Below are 20,293 nucleotides of genomic sequence, written 5' to 3'. Positions count from 1 at the left end.
GGATCAATCGGCATCTGACATCAGTATTTCTCATTGCTGCCATCCACCGGCTCCTCTCAACTGCAACGCTACAACTTCTCACATTCAACTCACTCCAAGAAGTCTGGCAACATCTCAAATATGATCATCTTCAATCAGGTTCATTCTCTTACTCTCTCTCTTTTTTTTGTACATTACCCCCCCCCCCCCACACACACACACACACACGTTCGTCGTCATGCCACATCCTGAAAAAAAAATACCCTCTTATGTTTTGCATTTGATGATTTTTTTACAATGTAAAAAGCTTTTTGGCACACAAAACATCCCTATTTTATTAACGTGCGTAGACCATCTCGCATATTGAGAAGAATAAGAACAAAAAATGATGAAAAAGATCTTCTAATACCCATGTTTTCGACAGCTCTTCAAAAATTCCTTCTTCCAAAAGGGCAATTCTTAGTATTGAAACGGTTCTTACAGGAACCCTTAGCCCAAAAGAACCCTGGAAGAACCCCCAACCCCCTTTTGGAAACCTTACTTCTAATTATTAACTACCTAAATAAATTATTGATAATTCAGGTTAGTTGTGTATTATAAAGCACATCTTGTTATGATAATTTACAATTATTTACAAGAAAAGTGCATGGATCAGTTGATTCTTCTGAGTATTTTATTTTTTATTTTTTTACTTCTTGTTAGCGCATACACAGGTAGGTCCTAGACTATGAGAAGGGAGTGAGCAATCCTTGTATCATCAGCCCCTCCCCTCACTTGAAGGTGTTGTAGTTATCGTTGCTCTCTCGCTACTCAGAAGTGACACAACACAGACCCTTCAAGGTCTCGCTGTATTTAACAGCTGTGTTGGCCTAAAAAGAATAACTACTACCTATGACATTTCAACCGCAGGCAAGGCTGTTTAAAAAAAAAAATCACTGTGTAATTAATTAACTGCTGTGACTTGCACCTACACTTTTTTTTTTACACTCAAGCTTGTATTTTCCTTTATTTTGAAAGCTGACATCAGTACTGATATGGATTTCTTACAGCTGCCAGGTAAGTGTGATTTGATGGCACTATGAATGTTGAAGCTGCATGATTTTACTGGAGATTTTACAGTTTTTCTCGGTTACTTTGATTTTTCTAACATCAGAACTGAAATTTGCAAACCAGAGCATTTCTCAAAACAATTTACACAGATAACAACAATGATGGTTCCCTGCAAAAGCCATTTTCTTTCTCAAAATCCTTAGTACAGTGAACATCTCTCGGAAGTAAGTAAAGTTTGTGCCTGTGTACGGAAAGACAAATTGCTTAGTCACACTGACAATATATCAGTGCACTCTGAAGAGTTGTTCTTGTGTAAACTGCAGTTAGTTTTGCTTTCCATTATTTCAAATAGTAAGTTGTGGAAGATTAATTACAAGAGACTGCAAGAGACTTTTACTGTTTGCACTGTAATTTGTTGAGAAACCATCACTGTGATACCAAAAGGAAAAGACAGCACTGCATAGCACAAAGAAGAAAAAAAACAAATGAAAGAAAAGAAGAACTGTAAACATGGGACAATCTCCTTAGGAAAAATTGTACATGCAAGTCTGTAGGAGTACAGTGCAGTCTTCCTACTTCCTTTGTACCACAAATTGTCACCCACATCACAACACACAAGTATCTTCACTTGCTTTGAGCTGGTTCAGAAAACGGGTTAATCATTGGTTGAGTTAATGCTTTACACATTTCCATTAGTTAGAAAGAGTCTAGATTCACCTGGGAATTAAAGTGTAATAGAAATATATTAGTGATAGACCGATGTGTTTTTTTTTTCAAGGTCGATTCCGATTATTATAGTAGTCAAGGAGACCGATAACCAATATTTCAAGCCGATATTCATTTGCAGTGAAAGAGAAAATATTCACGTAAAAAAAAATCATTTTAAACACATAAACAACTGACAGCTTTGTTTTAAAATTATAACAAAAAATGCAAGAAGCTTCCAAGGTTATCAGCATGTGTTAAGCTCAATTAAAAACTAAGCAAGTAAATAGCTACCTAAAGTTTTGTAACTATAGTTTTCTAAAATTTCAACAACATAATTTCTTAATTTTATTATTATTTTTTAATTTTCAAAATAAAAAGTGTTGGGAGTTCCCAGTGTCAGCATCATTTTTATAACGTGGAACTTTATATAAATGCATAAGTGAAAAGTTCCATATATCTCACGAGATGCAAATGTAGCTAATTTGGGGTTTTCATCAGGGTTTGAAAAAGGTTTCAAAAAATCTTCGCAGACGGTGAGAAATTGTCTGAATATAATCAAAATAGTAAAAGCTGTCTGTGAACACCTTACAAATCCTGATGAAAACTCTAAATTCGCTACGTTTGCAAGCATTCACTGCTCGGGGAGATACCAGATTTACTGACCTTCAGATTCGTAAAAATGCCGATGCGGCACCGATAATTGGCCCGGTCGATAATCGGTTTATCCCTAAAACATATACAAATATGCTTCACATAAGACAACTTGTTCAGCCATTTTGAATGTACGACTTGTAAGACTTATACAATAAACTAATGCCAAAATGTTATAGGGTGTGACACAATTCAGCATAGACCCACTGTCATACATTCTGATCAACATGACATAAGCAAATTAAACATTTTTTTTTTATGCGCACAAGTGACACAATGATGTGAAAATTGAGCAAGTAGTTTTCAGAAATTCAATTTTAATTTAAGAAATGTACCAAAGTAACTGAGAAAAACTGTAAAACTACATATTTAACTCGTTCACTGCCATTGACGGTTATAGATGTCAAAAATTCATTTGAACTATTTCTATTAGTTTAACATTTTTTTCCCACTTTTGTTAACAAGAGTATGAACACCTAGGGGAAAAATATTGTACATTTAGAACAGATATAAAATGTGTGATTAATCGTGAGTTAACTATTGAAGTCATGCGATTAATTACAATTAAAAAATTTAATCGACTTAAAGATAATAAAAAATTCGGGGCGTCAGGCGATTAAAAATTTTCATCGTAATTAATCGCATGACTTCGCTAGTTAACTCACAATTAATCACAATTTTATATCTGTTCTAAATGTACAATAAAAAAATACTTTTAACAAAAGTAGAAAAAAAAAGTTAAAACTAATGAATTTTTGACGTCTATAGACGTCAATGGCAGTGAATGAGTTAATCTATTTCTAACCAAGCTAAATTGCTTACTATTAAAATAATCTTTAAATGAATACTGCACAATGCACAAATGTGGAGGTGAATTACTGTACTGTGCAGTCAATACAAAGCTGTGCAATTTATTAGGAACAAATATACCGTAACTTAATAGAATATCAGTTGAGAATTAGTGACAGACAGATGACTAGATCATGATAGATAGATAGATAGATAGATAGATAGATAGATAGATAGATAGATAGATAGATAGATAGATAGATAGATAGATAGATAGATAGATAGATAGATAGATAGATAGATAGATAGATAGATAGAAAGCAGTGCTGCCGTTCACTATAAGACATTTGAATATTAAACAAATGATTTAGCACGTCCTAGCCACTAATGTCCTTGCAGTGTCCTTAAGACTGACACCAGGTGGACTTTAGGCCACCTTTATGTCTGATGATTGTTAACTTATATGGAATGTTTTGCTCTTTCAGACAGTGTCACAGGCAAATCAACCAAGATGGACAAACACCCAGAGGACTCACTCAGAGAAAGTAAACAGACACTGACTGATTTCAGCGACATTTACTGCAAAGGTGACAGTTGAATCGAGCAACGCGTGTAATTCCACAGCCCTCCTATAGATAGCGGCATCATTTGTAATTCCAGTATTACTATCAAAGTTGACCTAAACATCCTGACCAATACCTAATTTGTTTTAAGAGGGATACATAATGTATGTATGTCTTTTCTCTTGATAGTGAAAAATATTAAATGTTAAAATGCACATTCTGAAAGTGTGTATCTATGTGTGTGTCAATGCAAATAGACCTTCTGCCAACTTTAGGAGGAGAAGGGATGACGAGGGAATTTCTGCAGGAGATTGTCAACATATTGATGAATTATATCTGCAAGTCCTGTCACAGAAATTCCAAGGTACTGCACTTCTCTTGACCCCCCCCAAAAAAAGCCCCATCGAGGCAATTGAATGAAAGCACAGCAACACCTTTTGTATTTCAGGTTTTGGATTTTCACCACCCTCACCAACTCAAAGAAGGACTGGAAGGCTTTAGTCTGGACTTGCCAGAAAAACCAGACACCCTTGAGCAAATATTAGTGGACTGTCGAGACACACTGAAATACGGCGTCAGTACAGGTGTGCTTTTGTCTCCTGTTTGCCCGAGCATTCCTGGAATCATCTTGTTTCTTTCTAACAATTCCAGATGAATACAGAATTATGAATACAATTTACTGTATCTCATTTGAATTTCTATGGTTAATATTTACCTTCTAATAATACCATCTCCTTTTCCAGGCCATCCTCGCTTCTTCAATCAATTGTTTGCAGGTCTGGATGTGATTGGCATTGCTGGTGAATGGCTGACATCTATAGCCAACACCAACATGTAAGATTCTTATTTAAGTGGAAGTCAACCGTAAAACATTTCTTGACAATAATATGTTATATGTGACCTCACTAGTCTAAACGTGACATTCTGATTAATTTTACATTTGTGGAATAAGAGTTACGAAGCAAAATCCAGACATTTTTATCCATCTCAGGGGGCGGCCATTTTGCCACTTGCTGTCGACTGAAGATGACATCAATGTTGCTCAGGGCTCAGGCAACGACCAATCACAGCTCACCTGTTTTCTGAAGCTGAGCTGTGATTGGTTGTTACTTGAGGCCTGAGCAACTGTGATGTCATTTTCAGTCAACAGCAAGTGACAAAATGGCCGCCTTCTGGTATTAATAAAAACTGCTGGATTTTGCAGCTTAACTCATATTCCACTGACACAATATTAGCCAGAATGCAATATTTAGAGTAGTGGGGCTGCATAGAACATATTGTCAAAAAAAGGGGGGGGTTGACTTCCCCTTTTTAACAAAATAGTTTACCAATAGCGCTGTGATACACTTCCCTGCAGGCTGCATGGTTTTGATTCCCCATCAATGACTGAGTGTGAAAGGTGTCAACCTCGTTACTGCTTGTGCTCTTTGATTAACTGGCGACCAGTCCAGGGAGTAGTATAGCCTTTTGCCCCAAATCATCTAGGATAGGCTGCAGCTCCCTCCAACCCTAAACAGCATAAGTGGTATTGAAATTGGAGCGATAGTGCTGTGGAACACCTGGCTGTTCTTTTGCAATTTGGAGCAAAGTAATTGTTTGAACAGCAGTTAAATTCCAACCTCATTTTATGACCGATTTATGCAGAAATCCAGTGGATTCCAAAGGGTTCACATTTTTTCTCTTGCAAATGTATTGTCATATTACAGTTATCTATTTAGTAATTATATATATATATATATATATATATATATATATATATATATATATATATATATATATATATATATATATATATAAATTAGGGATGGGAGTCTTTGAATGTCTCACGATTTGATTCAATTCCGATTTTTGGGACTGCGATTCGATTCAGAATCGATTTTCGATTAAGAACAATTATTTTATTCATAATGATTTGATTGACAATGATTTTTGCTTCAATCTATAGATGTGCAAGGAATTGTAATGATCTACTCCAGTCTGACTCGCTAATACTAATTAGTGCGCTACTCGCGGCACTTTTATCGCTCAAAAGAACGTCTCCACGCTGAAAAAAAAAACTTTTATTGGAATAACTTGATTGTGACTTTTTCCTTCTAATCTCTAATGTGTCTACAACTTAACAGTGCATTAGACCGTGTGGAACCACACTGCCCCTCAGTGGCCAAACCAGGTACAACATGAACAGCGCTTGAAATAAAGGCACACGCAGACAAAGGAAAGACAGTATGAAATAATTTAAATAAAATTGATTTTGGGATATTTAAAATCGATTCTGAATTGTACTAAATGAGAATCGCGATTCTTATGAGAGAGAGAGAGAGCTTTTTTAAAATGTATATTTTATGTAGTGTACTTCAAAAAGCATGTTTACCAGGTTTACATATGAGGTGTCGCCGGTCTTCACCCTAATGGAGGAAGTTCTACTGAAGAAGATGCTTAGCATTGTAAGATGGTCTGATGACGAGGGAGATGGTATCTTCTCGCCAGGTAATGTCTGTGCTTCTCTTAAGTCCTCTAAATGTCTGCTATTGCAAATTCGATTGTATAATACATTGAATAATGTGAATACAATGAAACAAAAACACTTAATTATTTTCTTTTTTTTCGTAAAGGAGGCACAATATCCAATTTGTACAGTATGCTGGTGGCAAGATATTACTTCTATCCAGAAGTAAAGACAAGAGGAATGGGAGCTCTGCCTCACTTGGCCCTCTTCACTTCTGAACATGTAATCATACTGTCTGTATCACTAACATGTCACACCACTGCTGGACATTCAAGCATGCGTAATTGGCAGATGAAGAAAAAAAGGTCTATTCATGATTTAATATGCAGCAATTAATACAAATATTCATCACTGAATGAAAATATACTTTTCACCCATCTGTATATTTTGAATGTGTTACACCACACAAAGTAGACCTCACACAGTCTGCACAAGAGTGATGAGACATGATACATGTTATGGGGCCATGAGCGGAGTTTTGGGGGGTGTTCTGATAATTTTACCCCAAAAGCACCCAACATTGTTTTGGAAACTATAGCACCTTTCCAAAAACTAGTTACAAGTTGAATATTCTTTCAATCCGTACAAGGATTCTACCCTTCGGTCCAAAATCTTTACAGAGCGTTGCTCCTTGTTTTTTTTTATATCTTAGTTTGATGATTTACTTGATTTTCATATAACAAAAATCCAAACAAAGCCTGTTTGTCACACATGCACAATTAAAATAAAAAACTAACCAATTTTTATTTTTATTTTTTAAATATGTTCACCATGGCAGAGAGCCAAGTGATGTAAATAATAAAATTGTAGAAGCAAACTATGCTACAAAATAGTAAAATGTTGCTATGATATACAGCATTTACAATATGCATACAGTATCTACTGTTTATAAGGTAAAGCCGACAAGGAAATTTAAATGATTAATTTGCTAATATTTCTGTTAATGAATCTATAGATTGAAATTTGCAGTTGTCTCAATTGTGATTCTTAATTCATGCTCTCAGTCTAAAGCTGAATAATGAAACATTTTCCACACATACTACTCAAAATTTCAAAAGAAATACTGAAATAAACAAATACATTTTATGAAATATGGCCAAAGCTACAATACAACTCAAATGTATTTCTTTGAGGATTTATAAAGACGTATAAAAGAGACATTCTTTGCATTTGACGCTCAGTTGTTGGGTGTAGTTTGTTCTCAAAAGCAAATAACTGAATGAAGAAATGGTTTCTTTTCACCTGCGTGTAAAGTAGTACCGCCGTTTATGATGTCGCTCGAGTCAGACAACAAAAGATGAATGACTGTGGTTTTGTCTTTACAGAGTCACTATTCAGTCAAGAAGTCGGCTGCAGTGCTGGGACTGGGCATTGAAAATGTGTTTATAGTGAAATGTGATGAAAGGTATAGTTACATACACGCAAGTATGCATGTTTGCTTTTAGACTATTATACTACATGACAATGCTTATGTTTGCTCACCTGTGCTATCATTTTGTGTATGGTTAACTTGTGCACATTCATGATTTGTTGTGATCTGTGCAGCCGCATAAAAAAAAACGTATTGTTAGATTGTTAACAGCATTAATACTATACCTGAATTGAAGTCCGTTAGATGGAAGTGGTCATAATGTGGTGTGTATGTCAGAAGAAAGAAAATCAAGGAAAAAGATTCATTCATTATTATCGGATACTAATTGTTTTGGTTCTAAAGCAGGGCTTGGCTTGCAGGTAATGGATCCCATCAGATTAATTGGCTGGTCATAATGATGTGACCAACTGAACATTGGCCTATTGTCATGTTTCAATAGTCACATATAGGCTTCTGTATTTTGTAGACAAAGCTATCAGGGCGTTATGCAGAACACAATATGTATAGTATGTAGCACATGTTTGGAAACGCCGTTTGCTTTGGTCTTTTTAGAGGGAAGATGATTCCAGACGAACTTGAGGCTTCCATTCTTGCAGCTGAAGAAAAGGTAACACGGAAAAGCCAACTGTCAATTTGCATTGATGGTTAGCATCTTGTGAAACGACGTGAAAATTGATACAGTACAGTTAGGCCCAGAAATATTTGGACAGTGACACCATTTTCATGAATTGGGCTCTGCATGCCACCACATCGGATTTAAATTGAAATAACTACAACGGGATTGAAGTGCAGGCTTTAAGGTTTAATTCAAGTGCTTGAACAAAAATGTATGATTAAGCATGTAGGAATTGTAGCTATTTTCAATGCTGATACTCCGCATTTCAGGGGCTCAAAAGTAATTGGACAAATAAACATGATGTCAAGTAAAATGGTACTTTTCAATATTTATTTTGCAACCTGGGTTGCTTTTGCAGTATTTCGGGACCGTTGTCCGTTTGTACTGTGAAGCGCCGTCCAATCAACTTTGCTGCATTTGGCTGAATCTGAGCAAACAGTACATCCCTATACACTTCAGAATTCATCCAGCTGCTTCTGTCTTTTGCCACATCATCAATAAAAACAAGTGACCCAGAACCACATTTGGATCATGAGCTGTTCCAATTCTTCTCCAAACTTTCTGCTTCCCATCATTCTGGTACAGGTTGATCTTAGTCTCATCTGTCCAAAGAATGCTGTTCCAGAACTGGGCTGGCTTCGTCAGGTGTTTTTTTTTTTTTTTTTTTTGCAAAGTCATTTCTGGCCTTTCTATTTTTGAGGCTGACTAATGGTTCGCACCTTGTGGTGAATTTTCTGTTTTTACTCTCATGAAGTCTTCTCTCTTGATGGTAGACTTAGATATTTATACACCGACTTCCTGGAGAGTGTTCCTCACTTGAGTGGATGTTGTGAAGGGTTTTTTCTTCACCATGGAAAGGATTCTGCGACCATCCACCACTGTTCTCTTCCGTGGACGTCCAAGCCTTTTTGAGTTCACAAGCTCATCAGTGCACTCTTTTTTTTTTTTCTCACAGTGTACCAAACACGCCACTCCTAACATTTCTGCTAAATCTCTGATAGATTTCTTCTTTTTTTTCAGCCTAAGGATGGTCTGTTTCACCCCCATTTGAGAGCTCCTTTGAACGCATGTTGTGTGTTCACAGGAACAGCTTCCAAATGCAAACGACACACCTGGAATCAACTCCAGACCTACAGTATGCAGCCTTATTTTTTTTTCTTCTTCTTCAGCCTTCTGAGTCAACTGTCCAATTACTTTTGGTCCCTTGAAAAGAGCTGTAATTCCTAAACCCTTGCTCCAATTTAGATGCGAATAATTAAATAAAACTTGTGTCACTGTCCGAATATTTTTGGGCCTAACTGTACATAGGCTATTAAACTTACAGTTGTTCTCTCCAGAACATGGTTCCATTCTATGTGAATGCAACATCGGGCACTACAGTGTATGGAGCTTTTGATCCCCTCAATGACATTGCAGACGTCTGTCAGAGACACACTTTATGGATGCATGTGGATGTGAGGCATTATTTGATCATTTGTAACTTTTATGCTACAGTGTAAAACTTACCGTAGGATGTGTGTCTACACAGCTGCTATTCCTTTACTATTGCTAGGTTTAACCTACATGAGGATGATCTAGTAAAAATATGCTCTTTGTCTCATTTTTTGAAAATCTTCAAGTACAGATGGCCATGTTTTCCGAATGGTTCTTGTGTGCACAAAGCTGCAAAAATAACAATAACACTACCCAAGCAACAGATATTCAGGTTGTAAATTGAACCTACGATGGCCCTATTTTCATGCACGGTGCAAGTTTAGTGCAAAGTTGTTCTAATTTCATCAACGAAAACTAAACAAAAATAGTTTCGTCAACACACATTTTTCATCGGACTAAAACTAGACTAGACTAAAACCCTCATTAATAAACAACAACTGTAGCTAAATCAGTATGCATTTTTGTCAACGAATGAAGACATGACGAAAATGTACTTCACTTCATAAACACTGGACTAAAATCTATGGACATTTTAGTTCATGAACAAAATCGAGATGAAAATTATATGATTTTGTAAAATATTGTCTCTGCTAATCCGTCACTGTGACACACACACTTTCAAATCTGCAACTAGCGTGTGAAACATGCACAAACACATGGTACAGACAGGAAGTGGATTCACGGTGAAAGGTTAAAAAAAAAAAGAAAAAAAAAAAAGTAAATTATAGTTATAACGTAACATTAATCCAACGGCTATAACGTCCCAACAATAATGTTAATCCGACCGCTAACTAATGCTGGCTAACCAGGGCCGTTTCTAGCTTCGTCCCTAGGCAAGATGCTGTTTGGGGGACCTTAGTTTGCCAAACTGCAATGAAGAGATTCCTAACCCCTTAGATGGTTTCCTAAAATACCACAATCTATTAGACTTTGTGAGCAAAACAGACTACAGTTGCAATTAAACATCTTAAATTGACATTTTTACATCAATAAATAAAACAGCTTTTGAGTCTGTCTAATTTAAATGAAACACAACAAAACAAACTAAATTTTAAAGTGCAACAAGGAAAACAAACTAACTTCAAATGTCTCCTTAGGATCTCAAGAGTGAATATTCCTATATAAAATTTTTTTTTAATTACATTATTTCAGTAATACAGATTTAAAATTAAACTGTTTTTATATCAACAATTGTGATTTTCTACAATAATTGACATATTATACTAGTTAAATTAGGGGCTGGCCAAGGGAAGGTTAACATCTATAAATAAATGCCAGAGGCTAGCGAGCTGGCTCGCAAAACAAATAAACAAACTTGCTAAAAATAAAATAAAATTGAGCTTCTTTTTGATGCCATGACAGTGTCTGTTTTGTTTAGTACTCTCGCTAACGGGAAAGGTAGATGGGTAGCTGTCAATCATTCTCACACAGTGATGTAAGAGGCTCTACACAAAAACACCAGCCACTGCTTATCATCACAGTTTATTTTATTTATATCCTATGTTTATTTTTTAAGCATTTGATGTGAAATAGTTTTAGATCCGAAGTGTTCAACATTGTCTGCGGACAAAAAATATATATACAGGGGTGAAATGATTGTCCTGACTAAAACTAAAGTAAAATGTTGACAGTTTTTGTTGAATAAAACTAGACAAATACAATTTAGTTTTCTTGGATTAAAACAAAGACTAAAATGCTAGATTTATAGTCGACTAACAAACAAAACAAGCGTGATTCAGACTGGACTAAAACTGAGAATAAATTAAAAAATGGTGGATAAAATTAACACTAGTGCAAAGTGCCTGCGCATGGGCTGAGTTTTTTATTTTGGTATTTTCCTAAATTCACACATGTAGAAGAGTGCCTTTGCTCCCTCTTATTCCTTTAAATTAAGCGCAAAGTTTAGATGTTAAGTTGTGTACGGATATGTTTTTTGGGGGGTGGTGGCGGTGGGTGTTGGTTGGTTTTAAGCCTCTTTTTATTTTTCTCTGCTTCTGAATAAATGTTTTTGTGAACTAGCGGGATCCATGGAATGAACAAAAAATTTATTTATTTTTTTAAATAAGCACAAAGAAAGCTGCACATTCTAAATGCCGTGTTCATGCAGGAGATTGGTGTATGTAAAGTTGGTGGCTGTGAAATGGGCACTTGGAGATTGCTTTCTAACCCCATTTTGCGTCAATTTGTGAAGCTGATTTTTGTTTCTATTTGTAGGCATCATGGGGCGGTGGCTTACTTTTGTCAGACAGACACAGGATGAAGCTACAGGGCATTGAAAGGTAGCAAACATTAGTAAACAGAACATAAAATGTTTATTTTCTAGTAACGGTAAATCCCATAAGGGGACTCCTGTTGACCAAAAAGTACAAAACCATCTCAGAAACAAATTGGCTGTTTTCCAGAGCGTGGTCAGTAACATGGAACCCTCACAAGATGATGGGTGTTCCCCTGCAATGTTCAGCGATACTGATCAAGAAGAAAGTAAGATCAATTATATTTGTATATGTTGTAGCTTTGTAAATACAGACTAGATCTATGAGATACTGAGTACTTCTCAGGTGGTAAGTACACAAGCAATAGGAACATTTATGGTCTGCTTTCTCCAAAACCACTGATATTTATTTATTTTTACTTACTTTGGTAGACCAGTGAAATACATCACAATTGAATCAAAATACTGTTCATGTCTTATCTACATCCTAATAAATGTCCCGTACTTGTCCACAGGGCCTTTTGCAAAAGTGCAATGAATTGGGGGCTCCCTATCTTTTCCAGAAAGACAAATTCTACGACGTGAGCTATGATACTGGAGATAAGAGCATCCAGTGTGGCAGACATGTGGATGTCTTCAAACTTTGGCTCATGTGGAAGGCAAAGGTATTCATCTGAAGTTATCCATTAACTCCACTTTGAGGGAATGATGGTTTTGTCACACTGGTGTTCACCTCATAAATTGAGAGGTCTTGGCTGAGGACAAAGGTCAAACTAACTGCAATACGAATGTCCGTACGCACGGACGGACATTTAACTTTAATGTCAAGTAGGTGGCCGCTGAATATCATCCAGCAGGCCGTAAATGACTCCCGAGCCATGAGTTTGAGACCCCTGAAATACTTTAACTGAATTTGAAGAAAATAAAAGATTTTGCGATATTAGCAGCCAGCAATTGTCCCAAGACCAGATAAAAATAGTTGTAAAAAATTATGCCAAACATTTGTGAGAGAAAAGTGACTTATGTAAATGCACAGTGACAGACTTGCATAAGGTATGTCATTTGATACTTTCAGTGCACATAAGCACCACATCTCAAATTTATTCTTTATGGCATCAGCTTTTTCCTGATTGGTTTGTCAGAATTTGTAATTGTTACAGCTAACTTTTATTGGCAAGACATCTGTATTTTCTCACCATTATGTATGCTAAAAAAAAAAAAAAAGTATGATTGCCTCTTTTTCCCCTCTGGCTCCAGGGTACAGAGGGTTTTGGAGCTCAGGTCAACAAGTGCATGGGGAACGCAAAATATTTATATGATCTGCTACAGCGGCGGAAAGACTTTGAACTAGTCTTCAAAAACAAAGTAAGCTTTGTTTTTATGAAACTTTTAGCAGTAGCAGCTTGAAAATCACATACAAGGTAAATGTGTCCTTTGCTTTTCTCACAGCCAGAGCACAGCAATGTGTGTTTCTGGTACATTCCTCCCAGTCTGAGAAGCATGCCACCTGGCACTGACAGAGACAAGAGACTCCATCAGGTCTGTAGACATTCGAACACAAGTCTCAGTCCAACCCTGGCTTGGCACCAGAGTCACAACGTCATCTTGTATCGCCATTAATTATGCCTCACTTGACTCCAGGTAGCTCCTCAAATCAAGGGCAGGCTGATGGAAAAGGGCTCGGTTCTGATTGGTTTTCAGCCTACAAGAACCAAAGTGAATTTCTTCAGATGCGTGTTTGCCAATCCTGCTACACAGCACGAGGACATAGACTTCTTACTGGAGGAGATAGTCCTGCTGGGGCATGATTTATGAACTGAATGGTTCAGAGGTTTTTTTTTCCCCTCTGCAAGATACAAACTATTTTGCATTGCTACCTAGTCTGGTTGTTATTTACTATTAATCATGCCTCCGTGTCTTTTCCAACTCTTGACAATGGAGCCTGAGGGCAATATTGTGGCATAGTATAGGCCTACTAGAAAGCATAAAGTTAAATTACAGTAGCCTATAACTGGATAATCTTCTGAAATATTTTTCATTCTTTAAACACTGTAAATATTCTGTATTTTGATTATAGTGCAATAATATTTTCAGTTTAATTTCTGTATAATTCATTCAAATCAAGATGCCACCTTTTCTTAAAGCAGTCGCTCTATTACATTGTTGATTAATCAAATCAGGACCCCTAGAGCAGTTCAAGAAAATACTTGCCAAGCAATGAAAACAGATACCGAGCAAAATTTAAAATATAGTTTTAATAGAATTCAATGTACATACCCTTTTAAAATATTGTGTTACAGAATATGGTTAAAGTTCAGCATTAAAGAGGTTCTCCATCTCCACCTAGAAGAAAGTGCAAACAAACGTGATTTGGGGAGTCTTTAACAACTATTGGTCAGTAGTAGCAAAATTGTGCCATCTATTGGATATACGTGGTATTAAAAGTCTGCTGTTTGGTAAATGGGCTCTTTGCACAAATCCACTACTTTCCTAACTCAGTACCACTCCATTTCTTGTCTTTCATGATTGGACAAACAGATTAATCCAGGTGTGCCTGACCTCAGTAACCACAACATCAATGGCCAGACACACCTGGAAGGAGTGGTATCGAGTTCAGGAAGTAGTGGATTTGAGCAAAGAGCCCATTTTCCCATGAAAGTAAGACAACACTGTTTCTAGATAAATGCAGAAAAAAAAAAAGTTGTCTGGGTTGAGCTACAAATAGTTTTTTCTGCTGCTGCATACAGTAACTCAGCTGATACGGACTCAAACATAACACTTACCTTTTGGTTTGGGCTCACCGCTGTATCATTTGTCAAGATTGGTGTGCTTCACTGGGGAATAAAAGGATAACATTAAAGTGGTGAATTCATGTGGGATTACCCATGTTATCAGATGGAACCATGATCGGTTGTCTACTAATCAGTCACAGCCTTGAATCATAATGATGAAAAAACAAAAACAGGTGATTAAAACATGCCATTAACAGGGCAAGGAGGAAAAAAAAAAAAAAATCACATGGTAACATACGCAGAATTTTTCTGGCATGCAAAGCCATCAAAGCACAAAACTGCTTATATTGCATATTAGCATTTCATGTGTAAATTGGTCAGCATATAATCTGTAACACAATTGTTCTATTTCAATGAAAAAAAGGTGAATTTAGTAAATTAGTCTAGTAGCAAATTGACAGAGACATTTTAACATTGTGGGCCAGCTAAAAGATTGTGTCGCTAAATATTCTAACAATCTACTTCACAAAATATGATGGAACTCTTAAAAGTTAAATGTCTCTTAAGTCGCGTCTCATACAATATCAATGGAATGTGGGTGCATGACGTCTCCAAGTCAAATGTGTGTGCGTGAATGGGCATTTTTCTTAGAGGGACAGTAAGATACTTTTAGTTGATGTTGATTATGGTTAACTTCCACATTTCTTGACCGATTCCAGCCGTTTAAATTTTAAACTGTTCAGCTCATATACAAGAGTCAGCAGTCCCATTCAAAATTTCCGCGGGAATTTTTCTAGTTAAATTTGGAATTCAACCCCAATTTACAGGAAACCTCTGTAAAGGTATACAAGTTTGAAGATGTTGGTTCAGCTAGTGTTTTTTCCTTTGGCTTTTTGAGACAGCAACTAGCATTAAAACTGTAGCCTATAGCTCAAGTTCCAAAATTTAGAGCTGTAAAACTCGAGGTGCACATGGAGTCTTAAGGTGCTTTATTTTCAGATTTTACTGTGAAACTGATTTACGCCTGAGGGGATTGTTAAAATGGGATAGTCATTCAAGCCGATTTAAAAAAAATGTTCTTGCTTGAAGTTATATAAAAAGGAAAGTCAACCCCAAAATGTTCAATGCAGTCTCACTAGTCTAAACATCGTATTCCGATTGAGTTTGTGGAATACGAGTTAAGCAGCAAAATCCACCCGTTTATAATCGATCTCAAGGGGTGGCAATTTTGCCACTTTCTGTTGACTCAAATTACATCAGTTGCTCAGGGCTTACGTGATTGGTTGTTTGTTACCTGAGCAATTATGTTGTCATTTTCAGTCGAGAGCAAGTGGAAAAATGGCTGCCCTCTGGGATGGATAAAGATGGGTAGATTTTGCTGCTTAACTCGTATTCCAGAAACGCAATATTAACCAGAATGCAATGTTTGAGCTAGTGGGGGCACATAACATTCTAATGGAAGGTTTTGGGTTGACTTTGCCGTTAAGATTTTAGGATGCCACGCGTCTAAACCTGTAACAAGTCTTTACATTTTTTTTTTCTACACGCAAACAAGATTAGTTGGTGTAAAACAAAAACATACCAAATCAGTTTCTTCTGATTTTTCTGCATTCGTTCATTCATCGAGACTCCTTCAGCTTTGCCTTTCTGCGCTGCTACAGATAATCACTTGTTAAAGATGCAGCTGGTAAACAAATATTGCGGCAGCTTACCTCCATGTTTTCCTTTCGGTCCCATGTTGGGCTTCAGCTCCTTACATTTACATTTTGATTCATGGAATTTATTGCAATGGCAGCTAAAGCGAAAACAATGCCCCACGCTGCCTGGAGAGAATTCAGCCATTAGAACGCAAAATTGATGGGTGCTCGGATGATCATCATTGCTTTCCACATCATCTGGTTTGACAAGATCTCTATTATTGAGAATGCACCGAGCTGTCGATGGGACGTTCTCCGCTGCTGCTGCTGAGCTTGAGGAAGTAGTTTCTCTTTGGTCAGCAGTGCAGGGAATTCGAGCTTGTTGCACGACAATACATGTATTCTGGTTTGGGGTTTGCTCAACCACAGGTTCAGAAGACCCATTTTCAACAGCCGCCTCTTTTGGGGGCGAGCTATCACAAGTCGGGGTGTCATTTTCTGCAGGAAATATGGCAGGGTCCGGTTTGGAAGATGCTGCCAGTTCATTGGTTTGAAGTGAATTCCTTTTTTGACTTTGAGGTGGATTTGCCTTCTCAGCTGGGGTACTGAAAACAAGCCAAGCATCTGACATTGGGGCAGGATCTGAAGAGGACAATTTTAGACTCTGGTTCCCATCATAATTGCCTTTCAAAACATTATTTTGGTTGGACAGCCCAACCTTTTCAGGGTCCTCGGTTCTCTCTGCAACCATCTGTAGTTTAAGCATACCGTTATTCCTAAGCCATTCCTTGTTAGGGATATAGGGTGCCAAAGATTCCACAGACCACACCGATTCATTCAGTCTCCCTTCAACTCGGGAGATACTTAAAGGCGATTTGAAAGGAACAATCCCAGAAGCATTTCCATGCGGGAGTCTAATAATGTCATTTTCTTCCATGTCTTGGAATTCATCAGAATCATTTAATGAATGTGCTCCATTCTGGGAATCTGTTAACCTTTTGGAAACAGTCGCACCCACTGCTCCACTCTCTCTTCTGGATTCCAAAGGCCTGGGAGCGTTCTGTTTCTTTGTGGCACTATGGCAAACAGGTCCTTCGTAGTCCTCACAATTTTTGAAAGCCAGCTGATCCTCATTGTGAAAAAGTCCCTTTTCTGATGCTTTCAGTATCGCCTCCGATAGTATGCCACACATCAAAATGTCACGGACAGACACATGCCTTTCCTTGATGACCTCATCCTCTTGTTGTGAAGAGCTACAAACAGGAACTATTCCATCTTGAGAGCTCACTGACCATATGTTACAGTGGTCATTCTTGCAGGGCGGCACATTTTCCTGATCGACCTGATCCGCAAGCCTATTCTGTTTTTCCGACACTTCACTACACAACTCGCCATCCTTATTTTCTGCAGGACAGGAACTGCTTTTTCTGGTATCCTGGATGCCTACACAACTGCTGGTTAAAGTATACTTTTCAACCTCAGAATCTTGTTTTTGTGAGCTAGAACTGCAGGTGGGAGAACATGAAGCAGTTCCTCTACCTGAATCTGAAACCACATGGACCTGTCCCTCTTTGTCGCTACCAGAGTCTTCGGCAGGTTCTGTTTGGACCTCGGAGTTGGTGGTTTCTCTACCACAGGAAGAATAAGGAGTGCAAAGTCTTCTCGTCTGGTTTGGGTTCTGGAACTGTGGGCCTTGAGCGTGGACCATGGGGTGTAGAAAGTGTCTGTAGTCAATAGGTTGAACATGTGGGTGGGGCATGACATATGCTGGTGCCTCCATGTAGGGGGGAGGAGGGGGAAACTGGGGCATAACCATTCCATAGCCTGAGAGATAGGAGAAAAATAAGTTCAGACACAGTAGTTAAATGTCTAATAAAAAATAAAAAAAAAGCTGTTTGTGTCATCATAAAAGCAATAGCAAACTACAGTAGAAGAAATTAATTGTCAACACCGGGCCTGCATCAACCAACCTATATACAAAGATAATACTCTATTTTGACTGACGCCGCCAGAGGAATTTATTTGCAGTAATCACATTTGTAGGCATAATTTGCAATGGTGTACTCTATCAACTTGAGAATTTTTTTAATCATTTGGATTACCTCATTTGGCTGGATGAAAGTAAACATTTTAGACTTAGAGGTTGCACATGAACATTAAAAATCTTGAAGACGATCCATAGGAGGAGACTTGCTGAGTCACCTCTCCAGCATGCATTACTATTAAATATAATACCATGTTGGGGCACAAGTTACATCTACATTTAATTTTCCCCGTTTTGTTTCGGGTATCATTCAGACAGATGTGAGGCCATCAGCATCTGACAGCTTAGGTTTGCTGTTTTTCTATGCGTATCATTCCCTGCTCATGGTTCACAGAATGAATCTTGCCACGGCGGCACTATAGCAATGTTGCTTCAATGTCAATTGGCGAGTCATGGGCAAAGGAATTACACGCTTACATAAACTGCAAAGCCGAAGCTCTCAGATGCTATTTGTGTCATGTGACTCATGTCTGTCCAAAATGATACCTGAAACGAAGCAGTGAAAACAGATTGTATAACGAAAACACAGTTGAACAACTAAAGATCTATTTGATGAAATTTGAGCCAGTCAATTATTCAATGAAGTACCACTAGCAGTACTTTGGGTCACTCTTGTGGCAGGCGAGAAGCACTTAAATGTTCTTACTGTGTATAATGTTGGTTTTTGTATCCAGTGCTGTAATCTGTTAAATATAGATAAGTTCTATTTAACTTTCAAGTACATTTGTTAATGTTTAAGAACTTAGTTTGGGTACAATTTTTTATTTGTCATACATTTGAACTACATACATTTTTAATTTTATCTTTAAGCACTGTACTTTTTTTTTTTTTAACTCCTATATTCAAGTGTGGCGTTAATGTTCAAACTGTGCATCATGTTGCTGTGTCTTACAATAATAAAAAAAAAAAATTGGAAACTAAATCTGTGCCTTGATTTTGGTGGGCCTACTATGCTACTGTATTTTAATGTTGGTAATTATGTTAGTACTTGAAGAGTCAAGTATTTTTTGAAGTGGTTGGTGCGAAAAGTTTGAGAACCGCTGCATTACTGTCTGACCTTTGAACCTCATTTTGCCCTCGTAAATACATATGAATTCAGTGTTTTTCACCCACATTTTTGTTCTACAACCGGGAGCTGAATGGCAAATTTCATGACTCTTAAGTCATGATTTGACCAATTCACCATGCCTTTCTGTGACTCTTCCGGTCTCCGTAGCTCTATTGCAATCTGGTAATGCCACTCAGCAGCATGAAAAGGCAAAACAAAAACAAAAAATCAAGAATATGTTACATGTGCCCCCACACTGTATTCTGATTAATGCCATTTTGTCCTTTAAGAATTAAGACTAATCAAACTGTCTGCAACCATCCAAGGAGGCTGAAATTTTATGCAGCACTACTACCTGCAGTTACTGAAATTGGGGGGGGGGGGGTGGGGGGGGAATTGAAAGTGCTGTATAAAATAATTTTAGCCTCCTTGGATGGCTGAAAACAGGTCATTAGTCTTAATTCTTATTCCACAAACAGTAATCAAAATACCATATTTAAAGTAGTGGGCCTAATAACACATTATTGCAAAAAAAAAATCGTTTGATATGACTTCCTTCTTTAAATTCCGGGTTGTAATTGAACCTGAAAATGTGTTGGTCAATTCATCAAAAAACATCTGCCGTGAACGTTATTGTTTATTTCCCTGCAAGAGAACAGCAAAAATTAACCAATGGGACACGAAGCTCCAAATGAGTTCATCTATAAAAGGCCAGTGCATTTTAGGGTTACTGTAGGCTATACTGAAATTTCACTAAATGCTAAATATCCCCCAACTTTCTGTGTTTAGTGTTCACAGTACATATACCTATAAAAAGGGATGAAGCCTCTTATTACGGTACATACCCATGCCTGGGAAGCCAGCAAACTGGTTGTAGGAGAAGGGCATGTGCCACTGGTAATGGACAAATTGAGGTGGAGGAGGGACATAGAAGACGGCTCGTGTTGACATA

General features: G+C 37.4%; 1 protein-coding gene and 1 long non-coding RNA gene across 7 annotated transcripts in view; one reads left to right on the top strand and one right to left on the bottom strand.

Moving 5' to 3' along the window:
• The first annotated feature begins 4 nt into the window (after positions 1–4).
• On the top strand, positions 5–14,703 carry gad3 (glutamate decarboxylase 3). Of its 4 annotated transcripts, none has more exons than XM_077555833.1 (17): positions 5–138; positions 997–1,035; positions 3,663–3,764; positions 3,998–4,104; positions 4,189–4,324; positions 4,484–4,574; positions 6,115–6,227; positions 6,353–6,468; positions 7,572–7,651; positions 8,171–8,225; positions 9,572–9,688; positions 11,883–11,947; positions 12,071–12,149; positions 12,396–12,545; positions 13,138–13,245; positions 13,330–13,419; positions 13,522–14,703. In XM_077555833.1, exons 2-17 carry the CDS (start codon positions 1,014–1,016, stop codon positions 13,693–13,695), a joined length of 1,605 nt encoding a protein of 534 aa, XP_077411959.1. In that variant the 5' UTR covers positions 5–138; positions 997–1,013; the 3' UTR covers positions 13,696–14,703. The 4 variants fall into 4 exon arrangements, with proteins under 4 accessions (XP_077411959.1, XP_077411958.1, XP_077411961.1 ...); XM_077555832.1 differs by having other exon boundaries at positions 6,103–6,227; XM_077555835.1 differs by lacking the exon at positions 9,572–9,688 and having other exon boundaries at positions 6,103–6,227.
• LOC144042826 (uncharacterized) overlaps positions 13,568–20,293 on the bottom strand; it is a 7,956-nt gene continuing 1,230 nt past the window's right edge. The window contains exons 2-7 of one of the 3 annotated variants that reach the window (XR_013290989.1): positions 20,187–20,293; positions 16,325–18,073; positions 16,195–16,267; positions 14,664–14,714; positions 14,158–14,223; positions 13,568–13,582 (exon numbers count right to left, since the gene is read on the bottom strand). The exon at positions 20,187–20,293 is cut by the window's right edge and continues 147 nt beyond it. This is a non-coding gene — a long non-coding RNA (uncharacterized LOC144042826). Of the gene's footprint in view, positions 13,583–14,116; positions 14,224–14,663; positions 14,715–16,194; positions 16,268–16,324; positions 18,074–20,186 lie in introns of those variants that run through there. The other 2 variants (XR_013290988.1, XR_013290990.1) reach the window with 2 other exon arrangements.

Source organism: Vanacampus margaritifer, chromosome 2, assembly GCF_051991255.1.
Source record: "Vanacampus margaritifer isolate UIUO_Vmar chromosome 2, RoL_Vmar_1.0, whole genome shotgun sequence".
Lineage (NCBI taxonomy): Eukaryota > Metazoa > Chordata > Actinopteri > Syngnathiformes > Syngnathidae > Vanacampus > Vanacampus margaritifer.
The sequence above is the reverse complement of the archived record's forward strand: the minus strand, read 5'-3'. Positions and strand labels throughout refer to the sequence as shown.